Below are 13,600 nucleotides of genomic sequence, written 5' to 3' on the forward strand. Positions count from 1 at the left end.
GGGCAGGCCGGGGCCGGGGGCGGCGGGCCGACATCGCAGCAGAAAGTGTGCTGACACGACGCGCCCCGCCCTACCTCTCCCCGCGCCACCAAGGAGACAGCAGGGCCGTCGAGGCGTTGTCCGCTTCCAACGGTTCGCGAGGATTGCACTCGAGGGGGTTGGGTCCGCGGCTCGGTCATCACGACGTGCGTCGGCGGCCAGCTCCAGGACGTGGTGCCGTGGCGACGGCGCGCGTCAGCGTCGGCAGCACGCTCTCGAGGCCGAGCGCCTGGCGGGTAGGCAATGGCGGAGCACGGCTGCGCGCGCCGCGCGGCGGCTGCCTACTTGCAAGGCGCTCGCCGCACAGTGGGCCAGAGGACCGGTGGAGGCGGCCAAAAGTCCAGCCGCGTTCTGAGCTCCAGAGTCGCTAAATGGGACTCGAATCAAGCGTGTAGACCCCACCACTGGATTGCTCTCCGGACGAGGAATCCATTGGTGGGGTCACACGTTCGGTTCGAGGCCTGCATGCGCAAAACGCGTCTAGAGTTTTGGCCGCCTCCGCCGGTCTTCTGGCCCACTGCAAACTGCACGCCCCGCCCTTTGCAGCTCGGTGCGCGCGCGGGAGGCGTCCGCGGCCGGCTGGAGGCCGTCAAGGCCTCGATGCGCGCCGTCCGCTCGCGGCTGGCCCACGAGAAGCAGCTGCTGCGCGGCGACATCATGCTGACCCTGGAGTGCCAGCGCGCGCTGGGCAGCCCGGCCGCGCCGGACCACGCCGACCTGCTGTACACCAACGGGGTGGGTGGTGCTGCGACGCCTGATTTAGCCCCGGGCAGCGGGGCAGACGGGGCAGCGGAGCAACCAGCCGGGCAGCCCGATTGGCGGGTCGTCCTTCGCCTCCGCCTTGCGAGTGGATTTCCTCCGCGACAAATTGGATTGGACTTTGAATGTCTTTGGGCGTGCCTGGGCCTGGGACGGGCCGGCGGGGCCGGGCCGGCAGGGTCGCGTCACAATATGGACGGCATGCGGGGGATCGGATCGGAGCCGACGGGGACACGGTCGACACGGTCAGCATGGCGACGGCACACGGTGCGACTCTCTCTCTCTCTCTCTCTCTCTCTCTCTCTCTCTCTCTCTCTCTCTCTCTCTCTCTCTCTCTCTCTCTCTCTCTCCCCCCAGTGCGCCGACGAGAGTCCGAACCGAGGCACAAAGCGCGCGCAACTGGCCGAAGCCGATGCCAATTCTTTGAGCCACTCCGCCGTCACTCGACTCTTAATTGTTCCGACTCCGCTGACTGCTTTCCCGCCTCGCCGTTCCAACTCGCTGCGCTCATCGCCCGCGTTTAGGGCGCCATTCTTTCGCGGGACGCCCCGCCCTGCCCCGCCCTCCCCCCGCCTCGGCTCACAGTGGGCCAGAGGACCGGTGGAGGCGGTCAAAATCCCTGACGCGTTTTAAGCTACAGCTAAATGGGACTCGGACCGGATCTGTGACCTCACCAATGGATTGCTCTCCGTACGAGGAATCCTTTGGTGGGGTTTCACGTTCCGTTCGAGTCCTGGTTAGCGACTCTGGAGCGCAAAACGCGTCTAGAGCTTTGGCCGCTGGCGCCGGTCTTCTGGCCCACTGTGCGGCTGCTGCGCCCGACTGCCCGACTCGCGCTGCACCCTACAATGTAACCACGGCTGCTTGTCCTTCATCGCACACTGCTTTCATCCCACGCCGCCACGCGCAGCTGCGGTCGCGGCTGCGGTCCCTGGAGGACTCCGGGCTGGAGGCGCTGGAGGCTGCGGGGCTGGAGCGTCCCGAGGGCCCCGCCGCGCTGCCGGGGGGGAACTGGGTCGACTTGGCCGACCTGCATTCCACGGTAACATTCCCGCCGCCGACGCGTCGCGACGCGCCCTGCCTGCGACACCGCGACGCGCTGGCGGCCCGTCGCGGACATGCGCAGGCTTGGCGCAGGCCGCACGCAGCAGCCAATGAGGGCCGGGGAACGGGGAACGTGACGCCACAGAGCCAAAAAAAAACAAAAAAAAACAGAAAAATGTGTTTTTTATTATATTTTTTTGGCTATGCTGGCCGAGGGAATTTAAACAGGACGTCCCGGGCGGAGACGTGCGAGCGCTTCCCCACCCCGCCGCGCCCCACCCCGCCCCACCCCGCCATGCGTCGGCCGCAGCGCGATTTTATAGGCACTTCCAGCGACACCGCGCCGCGCCGCGCCGCCGCGATGATAAATCCGAAAGCCCCGGCGCGGACGGGCCGGACGGACGCCGTGCCGCGCCGTGCCACGCCGTGCCGTGCCGTGCCGCGCCGTGCGGGTGCCACGCCGTGCCCGGCAATGGCCATCGCTTGGCGCCATGGCGCCCGGGCCCGCCCGGGCCGCCCGCTTTTTGTCCTGGGCGTTTCCGCACAAGTGCCGCTCAGACAGAAATTGGCCATCCTGGGAAACACTCGGCCGCCGGGCCGGGCCTCTGTGCGCGTCGCTTTCCATTAACCGTGTGAAGTGTGATTCGATTCTCTCTTTTCGTTTCCTTTTTTTTTGTTCGCAGGTCGCTCCAACCGGGGCCGTGCCGACCTGTGCGTCCTGCAGCGCTGTCGCCTCGAAAGCTGCCAACGCCGCGCCGCTGGATCGGCTGCACATGGCCAGCAGCTACGCCGCCCACGCCGCCAATAGCCACGGTAGGGCCCGAAGGCTGGAGGGAGACCTTAGAGGAACGAATAACGCCACTCGATGCCCCCACCCCAACCCACCCCCCCCACCCCACCCCCCCCGCCCCGCCCCGCCCCACCCCGCCCCGCCCCGCCCCGCCCCGCCCCGCCATGCAGCCCGTCCTTCCTCTCCTTTCTGCCCTACTCAAGGTCCCTTCCGGTGGGCACACTTTGCTTCAAAGGGACTTGACCTCGCCCGCGCGCCCTGGGCCCTGGCCGGGCCCTGGCTGGGACTCGCACGGGATTCTTTGGCGGCGCGGGGGAGCGGCGGGGGCGTGCCTGGGCCGTCCCCAGGGGTCGGGGCGGGGTGGGAGGGGGCGGGGCGCATTCCAGCGGGCCCTTCAAAGTGCACTGCAGAGGGATGCGTGGGAGGGAGGAGGGCACTGCGCCCGGGCGAGGCAACCGAGGCAGGGCAGGGCTAAGCAGGCACATATTGCAATATCGGCAGAGTTACGCAGTTTGGCAAGTATTTTAAGGACGGCCGAGTGGATCAGGGGCATCAAGTGTGCGAGTGACGTCATCAAGATGCTGCCATTATCCGGGCACGGCCTGCACCCCTTGGGGTGGTCGGGCCGCCGAGCCACCCGGTGCTTCACCACGCGCACCCATCGACCGGGCGCCGGTGCACCGCAGCCAGGCGCAGCACCGCGCTGGACATCGAGGGCCTCTCCGAGAGCGAAGTAACGACTGGGCGCGTCCGTCCCTTACGCCAGGCCCTGCAGCGCGCCGCTCTCGGCCGCAACTGGAGGACTTGTTTGGGGACTCCAACGACCACCCCGTGGGCTACTTGTACGGGGTGCAGGCGCCGCCCGCCCCGCCGCCCCCCGGATACTGCCGCTGCTCCACCGCCCACCCAGGCGAGCCGGACCGGGACAGGTAACCGACTGATAGCGAAAGAGGAGAAGGTGCAAGAAAAGGAAAGAATAAACACAATCGAGGAGACGCGGCGGGCGAACCGTTTGATTGAGTGAGCAAAAGGAAACGCCAATAGGCCGCAAGGCGGTGGAGGCCACACCGGAGGGGACCGGAGGGGAGGCTCCGGGAGGGTCCTTGGTCCTAACTGTCCGGGCCGGGCCGAGGCCGGGCCGACTCGGGGCCCAGCGGGCCGGGCCAGGCTGTTGGGCCGCCGCCGCTGCCGCCGCTGCCACCGCTTCGCCCGCTTCGCCGCTTGCGGCTGGGAGGCCTTCCATTCGATTGCCCAAAGAGTCTCGGCGGGCCGTCGCGAGAGGGCGCCGTCGCACCGGAAAGATTGCTTGCTCCTGACCGGACAGGGAAGAGGGAGGGGGAGGCGAGTCAAGTTGGACCGGACGCAGCATTCCGGAAGGGTCGGCCGCGGTTAAGGCGTGGCGTGGCGTGGCGTGGCGTGGCCAAGGTGTGCGATCGGCAGCTAGCCACTTGTCTGTCTGCCGCAGCGCGCCGTGCCAGGACCACGCCGCCAAGCCCACCGCCAAGGCCTTCACCCTCACCGGCAACTACCACCACAGCGCCGCTCAGGTGACACTCTCTGCGACCGCAGAAGCCACGTCAAGGCCACACGCCGCCACCGCTCCGCCGGCCAGGAAATGACTGTGTTTTGCTGTCGGCAGGGTGGGCAGCAGCACGGCGAGGTGGTAAGGCCCTGGGGAGTGTCTTCCGTCCCTCCTCCCCCCTCCCTCCCGGGGCACCGCATCGCCGCATCGCGGTGCGAGGGAGACGTAGCGTCGCTCGGAATCAGACTGCAGGGGATGACAGTCAGCATTCCGAGGGGCTCATGTTGCACCGCGGCCCCCGGCGGCCCCGCAGTGCCGCAGCCTGTAGGGCCGTGCAGGGGTGTATCCGGGTGTCCGGGATGCCAATGCCACTCCCGTGTGATGGATCGATCGGCCGGGCTGGCTCACCGTGCCGCGCGACGCAGTTGTCCGAACGGATTAACACTAATCACCTAAACACTATCACTCTGGCGGCGCTGCCTGCCCTGCCTGCGCCGTCCGACGGCCTACTCGCGCCCCTCTGCCCCCGGGGCCACGGTGTTTGCCGGCGAAGCCGTGTGTCCACAAATCGCAGGGGCGACGCGCAGCGGAGGGGGGAGGGGGGCGTAATTGAGGACCGGGGAGGGGGGATAAGCTTGAGGAGAAAAGTCGTCGGAGCGACATCTGAGTCAACTCGACGCGCGGCAAGCGGCGCGGGGGTCGCTCGGGTCGGATGGGATGAAGTGCCGAAGGAACTGCGTGGCGACGTGGGCGTCGACGGGCACGACGAGCAGGTGGCGACTGGTGAGTGGCGGCCTAGTAGTGCACCACTGCGCCCCACGCCATGCATGACGGCGAGGACAACGCGGGGGACGCGCGGCGGGGCGGGGCAGGGCAGGGGCCGCGGCGAACGCCGTGTCGGCGACTCTTTTAAGTCCATCCATCTTGGCTGGCCTCAGGCCCGGCCGCCTTGGCTGCCTTGGCCTTAATCCTCGGAGCTGTCAGCGTACAATCCCCGTGCTCCAGCAGGCGCAGCTAGAGAGGCCCACGCGGCCCCCGCAGCCCCCGCAGCCCCCGCAGCCCCAGCCCCCCGGACAAGCAGCGGGGCCTGCGGGGCCTGCAGGTCCTGGAGGGCTTCCAGCCGCGGCTGCAATCACGGCCCGGGCTTCGGCGGCTCCACTCACTCGGCCCGGCCCGGCTCCTGGAGGCATTCCAGCGGGCGAGGCGGCCGAGGGCGGGGCGGACCTCGACCGCGATCCCCCGTCCAGCTCGCTCGTCAGCCTGGCGATGAGTTCATCCGGTGAGGGTGGCGGGCCGAGGCCGAGACGGAGGCGTTCCCGGACAGGAACTGGACAGTCACCCCGTTGCCTTGCTTGCCTTGCTTGTCTTGCTGCAGGCCAGCAGCTCGGGTCGAGCGCGTCGCGGCGGGGCGCGCAGGGAGCCAGGACCAGGGCCTCCACCAGGGCCTCGACTAGAGCCTCGCGCCGCATCGAGGTGGCTACTGGTGCCGCAACGAGGAGGAAACAACTTATCCAAAACTTGCACTTAAAAAACGAAAAGGACTTTACTGAAATTTCAGAAGATTTCACACAAATTTTACTAATTTCCCCCAAACAAATGCAAAAATTCGCGAAAATGTTAACGAAGTTAACGAGTTTTTCTCTTCGCGCGCCGTGCCGTTTCGCAGGCATGTTTAACACCCACCCCTAACCGGCCCCCTGCGCCACAGGACCGCGACACGACCTCCAGTGACTCACCCAGCACCGTGGCCTCGAGCGAGGTGAACGCGACGAGGACCCGAAGGTACGAGGCCATTTTCGGGCCGCTGCGCAGTGCTGGCCGTGCCGGCGCCGCTAGCCCTTTGGTCCTTTGAGGCTGGGCCCCCTTGGTGACGCCACTACACTTGGCTACGCTGCACAGGGTTCGCGGCGCCCGCCTCAGAAGGAGCTCCGCGGCGCGGAAGGCGACGTCGTCCACGGCCAGCGCCGGCAGCAGCGTCAAGGGTGCCCGAAAGGACCCCCCAAAGGCCGGCCCTCCAGGGTCCAGCCCACCCCGCCCTCCGCGGACCGGCGGGGCGGCGGCCTCGGCGGTCCCTGCGGCGTCCCCGTCCGACGCGACCAAGGACGCGACCCAGAAGCAGGCGGCCCGGAGGACCACCAAGCTGCGGCCGCGGCGACAGGCCGCCAAGGGCGACCGCCAGGCCCTCGCCAGCGGCGCGGTGCGTCCCGCTGCACATTGGCCCAGGGAGGCGGCCGAAGGCCAAGCGCTTTGAGCGCCAGAGTCGCTAAAGGGACTCGAACCGAACGTAGTGTCACTCCTAAAGGATTCCTCGTTCGGGGAGCAATCCATTGGCGGGGTCACACGTTCGGTTCGAGTTCCATTTGGCGACTCTGGAGCTCAAAACGCGTCTTTGGCCGCCTCCACCGGTCTCCTGGCCCACTGCGCGGTGCCGGACAAGGCCGTCGTCGTGGTGGCGCGCGTCCTCAAGGAGCCCCTCCGCGGTGCAGGTGGCCAGGCCGACGCAGTCCAGTCGCCGGCTTCGCAGCGGCGAGCCGCGAGGCGGCAGTGGCGTGGACGGCGGGGACGGCGTGGACGCGAACCCCAGCCTGCTGCTGGGCCGGGTCGCGGGCCGGCCGCAGCGGCCTCTCAGCAACTTCAACGACATCCTCGACGCGCTGTGCGGCGGCACCGTGCTCCGGAACATGGGTCTTGGCAGCGCGCCCGGTCGCTGACAGCGCGACGCGACAGCGCGACGCGACAGCGCGACGCGACAGCGCGACGCGACAGCGGCTCAAACGCGCGCCTCGCCGCCTCATTTTTTCCCTCGGCATCTGCGGCATCTGCACGCCACTCATTTCTCCATCGGCCGTGGCTCTGGAGCTGGAGCCGCTGGAGCCGCGGGGAGGGACTCCACTGTACATACGACCGCGCCGCGACCACCCTTTTTGTATCGCATCGTGAATACTTTATAAATCAGCATACGACAGCGTTTAATGAGAAGCAGCTCGTTACTCTGAAAGACTTTCCGACGCCAATGCTTTTTCTCTTCATTTTGGGCGCGGCGCGGAGCGGGGCGGGGCGGTCCCTTTGGGGAAGGACTTGCCTCTACTTACTGGGGGCCGCGGCGGGGCGGCGGGGCGGCGGGGCGTGGCGGCCCGAGCGAGATTGTTTCCTCGGCAGCCCTGGGGCCCCCCGAGGCCCCCGTATATCGTCAACACCGCGGCCCGCCGGGCCACCCCGCCTGGCCTGACCGGGGCCTGGGGACAGTGGACGCCGGTCTAATGGCCTGGCCGGCACTAGTCGGCACGCCTAGCCTCGCCCGGGGACAGCGTTGCTAGCCTCCGCCAGCCTCGGCTCGCCACCGCATCGCATCGCACCGCGACGGCGGGGCGCGAAGTGCCGGCAAGCGAAGCAAGCGAAGCGGGGCGCGAAGCCCGCCCCAGGACAATCAGTATAAGCAGGTGTTGGCGCGGAGGCGAGGCTGGCTCATTATGCCGGTCCCTGGAGCTGGAGGCCGGCTGCTAGGCCGGCTGCTGGAGGCTGGCTGGAGGCTGGCTGGACGCGGCCAAGTCCACGCCGCTTGCTCTCCTTGCCTCTACATAAATTTCCTTTAATTATCATATGATAGCCCCATGCTGCCCAGGCGTAGCTGGCGGGGCTGGCGTGGCCGGGTGGACGCCGCGCTATCGAGGGATGAAGCGGCCTGGCCTGGCCGCTGGGGCTGCTGCCTGTCTGCTGCCTGGCTGCTGCCAGCTCGGCCTGACCGGCCTGACCCCGCACTCTGCTGTGACCCGCTTCGCTCGGCCACTCGACGCCCAGACGCGCAGACCGGACCAACTTTGCCAATCACTGTGGAAATCGCACTGGCGCCGCGCCGCGCTGCACTCCGCCGTCGAGGGCTTGCGGAGGGGAGATGTGCTGCGCGTTGTTCATTACCAGGAAAAATGAAAATAAAACCCGTAAACTCCGCGCCTCGAGCACGCCAGCATCGCCAGCATCATTATCCGATCGCAAAAATTAGCCATCGCTCCCTGCGGCAGGCCGTGCGGCAGGCCGTGCGCAGTGCACCTCCCCCTCCCCTCCACCCCTTACGCCAGGCTCTACTGGGAAATTAATGAGAAACCGGGCGGCTGTATCGAAGGCCTGGGAGGGAGGCTGGCTTGGGCCGGGATTCGGCACTGCCCCGTCGCCTGCTGTTGCCTGCCTGGCTGCCTGCCTGCCTGCCTGCCTGCCTGCCTGCCTGCCTGCCTGCCTGCCCGCCAGGTGGAGGCGAGGAAGGTGTGGGTGGGGCACGCTCCAGCCGTTGAAAAGCAAACGCCGTGTACGGCGCGTTCCGTTTTATTCCTTTCCCTTCTTTCCGCCTGCTGCCACGCCTGCAGCAGCGTGCCACAGGCGCGGGGCGACGTGCGACGCAGAACGACCCCCCATCCTTCTGGGAGATCTTTTGGTGCGCGCCTTTCAAAGTGCGAAACAATTGCCTGTTGACGCCGGGCGGGCTGGCTGGCATGGCAGTGCCGTGGCAGGCAGGCGGGGGCCGCGGCGCCTCGCAGCGCCTCGCAGCACCGCAGCGACAATACAACAACGGGGCGACTGGCATGGACTGGCAGCCAGTGACGTGAGTAGTGAGAGCAGCCTCCGCAACGTTCACCTCTAGCCCCCAGTGAATGAATTTCAGAAAATCACCGTTTTTGCTGACTTTGAGCGGTCACTGCATCCAATTTAGTTGCGGTCAAAGGCCCCCCTCGACGCCTTACTATTCTGAAGACCCCACTCTTTCATGCCTTGCCTCGGGAAGGCTTTGACCGCTGATAATTTGGGAGCAGTGGTCTCGCAAAAATAGTCAAACAGTGAATGAATTTCAGAAAATCACCGTTTTTGCTGACTTTGAGCGGTCACTGCATCCAATTTAGTTGCGGTCAAAGGCCCCCCTCGACGCCTTACTATTTTGAAGACCCCACTCTTTCATGCCTTGCCTCGGGAAGGCTTTGACCGCTGATAATTTGGGAGCAGTGGTCTCGCAAAAATAGTCAAACAGTGAATGAATTTCAGAAAATCACCGTTTTTGCTGACTTTGAGCGGTCACTGCATCCAATTTAGTTGCGGTCAACGGCCTCCCTCGACACCTTACTATTCTGAAGACCCCACTCTTTCATGCCTTGCCTCGGGAAGGCTTTGACCGCTGATAATTTGGGAGCAGTGGTCTCGCAAAAATAGTCAAACAGTGAATGAATTTCAGAAAATCACCGTTTTTGCTGACTTTGAGCGGTCACTGCATCCAATTTAGTTGCGGTCATAGGCCTTTCTCGACGCCTTACTATTCTGAAGCCCCCTACTCCACCCGGGGGTTTCCCTTTTTGGGCTGGTCTCGCAAAAATAGTAAACAAAAATTTTCCCGGGAAAAACGTTTTTGCGACTTTGACGGTCACCATCCTTTAGCATCCCCGGTCATAGGCCTTTTCTCCCACGCCTATTTCTGAAGCCCCTTCCAGCGGTTCCCCCTTTACGGAGTGCGATATCAGTCTTATTTGGGACCCAATTTCCGTTGGCCCCCAGGAAAGTTTACCCATGGGACCCCTTTTAGCAGCCACTGCGTCTGATCCGAGGCGGGCATTTTGCTCCCTCAACGGGCAATTGTTCTTTGGACCTTCCTTTAGCATGCCTCTGTTACGGAATGCGATTATCAGTCTTAGTTTGGGAGCATATTGTCTCAAAGTTGACCAAACAGGCACAACGATTTTTCAAAGACATTTCTGAGCGTTTGGGCCCAAACTTTGAGACAATACTGCTCCCAAACTAAGACTGATAATCACACTCCGTAACAAGGCATGCTAAAAGAATTTCCCAAAAGACCAATTGCCCGTTGAAGGAGGACGAAATACCGCCTCGGGTCAGACGCAGTGGCTGCTTAAAATAGGCCCAAAACACGATTTTTCAAAGACATTTCTGACCGTTTTGGTAAACTTTGAGACAATACTGCTCCCAAACTAAGACTGATAATCACACTCCGTAACAAAGGCATGCTAAAGGAAGGTTCAAAGACCAATTGCCGGTTGAGGGAGCAAAATGCCCGCCTCGGATCAGACGCAGTGGCTGCTTAAAATCGGCCCAAAACACGACCCCAGCTACCTCGCCGCGACCCCTTAAATTTTTTTCGCGACCCCACTTGGGGTCGCGACCCTAAGGTTGAGAACCACTGCCCTACTCTTTCATGCCCTGCCTCGGGAAGGCTTTGACCGCTGATAATTTGGGAGCAGTGGTCTCGCAAAAATAGTCAAACAGTGAATGAATTTCAGAAAATCACCGTTTTTGCTGACTTTGAGCCGTCACTGCATCCAATTTAGTTGCGGTCAAAGGCCTCCCTCGACGCCTTACTATTCTGAAGACCCTACTCTTTTATTCCCCGCCTCGGGGAGGCTTTGACCGCTGATACTTTGGGAGCAGTGGTCTCACAAAAATGGTCAAAAGTGATTGAATCCCCGAAAGTATGATTGTCATTTCATTGGATGATGTTGATTATTTCACTGATTACCAACAAGACGTGCGATGATTATCTTGAGGTGGGTACCCCTTGCGCCAGCGCCGCCAGCAGCCAGCACACCACTAAACCGAAAGGAGCAAAAGTTGGAGTTGTTTGCTAGGCAGGGTGGCGGCCTTGAGGGCCCAGGCCTCCGCCCAGGCCCTGGGCAGCGCGGGCAACTCCAGGGTGCGTCGCCGTCGTCGCCGTCCGTCTCGTGATGATTCCAGACTCGCCTCATTAGCGATGACAGTCATGACCGTGACTGCCATGAGCACTGCGGGGCCTCGTGGCGGGGCTGCGGGGTCGGGCGCGGTGCGCCACTGTGTGGCTCTCCGCCGAGGTCGTGGTGAGTGGCGGCGTGGGGCGTGGCTGGGGCCGTGGACCGTGGCTCCCCAGTGTCTCCCCGAGGAAAAAACAGGGAGGGAGGGAGGGGAGGGAGAAAGAGAGAGAGCGCTGAAGGGACTGAAGTGGTGCTCACGGGTCGCCGCGGCGTTTCGCACGGGGGCAAACAAGGAGGAGACACACAGAGCAACGACAGCTGACGGAAGCGGACGGGCGAGAGGCCTTCGGAATAATTACAAGTGATAAGGCCGCCCCATCTGATTAGGCTGGCTGCAGCTGTCTGTCGGCCGCGCCTCCCTTTCCGAGCCCTGGCTGCTGTCGCGCTGTCGCTTCGACCGCGGCCACCCGAACGGGACCCCGGCCTGCCGCGGCCCCGGCGGGGCCCTGCCTCGGCTGAAAAAATAATAAGCCCCTCGCTACCAATTAGGGTCCCCGCCCCGCTTCAGTCCACATGTTACGTAAACGCGGTTTACGCCCGCACAGTGGGCCAGAAGGCCGGTGGAGGCGGTCAAAATCTCGGACGGTTTTTTAGCTCCAGACTCACTAGACTCGTACCGAACGAGTGACCCCACCAATGAGGAATCCATTGATGGGGCACACGTTCGGTTCGAGTCCTGTTTAGCGAGACTGGAGCTCAAAACGCGTGCAGGGTTTTGGCCGCCTCCAGCCCACTGTGCGCCGTCCCTCAATCTTGACCGATTCGATGTAACTCCTAAAGCGCGCCGTCCTGCCGGGCGATGCCGAGTAGTATATAGTTTCGTCCCCACCATGAGACGTCCCGATGAGTGCGACAGAGACAGAACGACTCTTCGGAACCGCTCGGCAGCGCTAAATGGACGCGCGAGGCTCCGCGTGGATTGCAACGGCCAGGGCCTTGGCCAGGGCGGCCAGAGCCTTGGCAGGGCCGACCCGAGTGGCAAACGAAAAGTGAGTAATTCTGTACCACAGTGGCTACTATCTCTGCGGCGGAGCAAAAGTTTGGCCCGAAAAAGTATATCACCATCATGAAGTTTTCGGCAGAGAACGCAGGGCCCTTAATTAATAAGAGCAAACTCAGGCGGGAAGGCCCTCTCCGGCCGGCGGCGGGGGGTGGCGGGTGGGGGGAGTTGTTCGACTTGACTCTAGGCCGCGTCGCTTTAGTCTCTCCCCGTTGTGGAACGAATTCCTGGAGGAGTTGGGGCGCCGTGAAGAAACTACTAACTCACGTTGGAAGGTGTTGAGGATGTTGTTCCGTCGGACGGGGAACGTCGGGGAACACGAATACCGACAGGAACAGGTCCAGCGCCTTGTCATTGCGAAATAGTTGTCAGCGAAAGTTTGTTTTTCACTGGTCTAGGAGTCGGTGCAGCCCTCGGTTTGTAATTCCGCCTTTCGTCTGCAGGCTCTGCACTGTAGGGCCTGCTGGCTAGTGCTGGCTGGCCGCACAGTGGGCCAGAAGACCGGTGGTGGAGGCGGCCAAAACTCTAGACCCGTTGAGATCCGGAGTCACTGAATACGACTCGAACCGAACGTGTGACCCCACCAATGGATTCCTCGTTCGGAGAGCAATCCATTGGTGGGGTCACACGTTCGGTTCGAGTCCCATTTAGCGACTCTGCAGCTCAAAACGCGTCTAGAGTTTTGGCCGCACCTCCGCCGGTCCTCTGGCCCACTGTGGGCCGCCCCCATTCCGCCCGCGTACACTTTCCCTACTCGCGTCTCGAGCCGACTAACATTTGATGCCTTGGCTTGGCGCTTGGCGCTTCGTCGGGGCGAAGAAGCCGCTAACGAGGGCACCGCGGAGGGCACCGCGGAGGGCACCGCGGAGGGCACCGCGAGGGCACCGCGGAGGGCACCGCGGAGGGCACCGCGGAGGGCACCGTGGGCCGCAAGGCTGCGCGCCAGGCGGGGCGCCAGCGCAGCCAGCGCAGCCAGCGAATTTGCAAAACAAAGACGAAGTGTTACTTTGAAAAAAAAAAAGAAGCAACTTGGAGGACAAGGTGTCTCGAGGTGTCTGGCACACGAAGTTGGACATGATCATCGCACACATCAATTTTTTCCGCTGTTTTCGTCGAAACACACAAAAAAAATCATCAAAAATAAAATACGGCACTTTTCTGTTTGGAAACCGTAAAAAAAAAGAACTGCGGATGAAAGTTTTTTTTTCATTAATGTATCGGCACGGAAGCGGATGAGGGAAGCGGCTCAACTTACTTATTGTACAGCACGATGTCAGGTCTCCAGATGTGGTCCGAGGGCACGTGGAGCATCTGCACGCCGCCGTACTCTTTGGGCTCCCAGCGCAGCTTGTAGTCGTACCACGACTGAAACAGAAAACAAACTTGAGCCCCCGAGTCAGGGCAGCCCTAGGGCACACAAAGATGGGGATAACATTGGCATGTAAACGGCCAGGAGTGCCAACTGCTGCCGGCGGAGGAAGCGCGCGCGCACACACACACACACACGCACACACATTTACGTTCACCGACAAACACCCTCGCCTTCGCGTACGTATTCTATAGGTAACAGCCGCCTAGCTCGCTCGCAAAAATATATCGATAAAGAGTTTCGATTTTACTTTTTCGTTTCCGCGCTACGTTCACCATCTTAGTAAGCATTTTCCTTTGTG

General features: G+C 63.0%; 1 protein-coding gene across 2 annotated transcripts in view; it reads right to left on the reverse strand.

The window, feature by feature from the left end:
- The window catches only part of LOC117641725 (acetylcholine receptor subunit alpha-like), a 100,666-nt gene that overhangs the window by 20,723 nt on the left and 66,343 nt on the right, over positions 1–13,600 (reverse strand). For both annotated transcript variants that reach the window (XM_034379282.1, XM_034379283.1), the window contains exon 3: positions 13,186–13,295. In XM_034379282.1, coding sequence (XP_034235173.1) covers positions 13,186–13,295 — 110 coding nt within the window. The remainder of the gene's footprint in view (positions 1–13,185; positions 13,296–13,600) is intronic.

This window comes from Thrips palmi, unplaced genomic scaffold (genome assembly GCF_012932325.1).
Source record: "Thrips palmi isolate BJ-2018 unplaced genomic scaffold, TpBJ-2018v1 HiC_scaffold_15, whole genome shotgun sequence".
Taxonomy (NCBI): domain Eukaryota; kingdom Metazoa; phylum Arthropoda; class Insecta; order Thysanoptera; family Thripidae; genus Thrips; species Thrips palmi.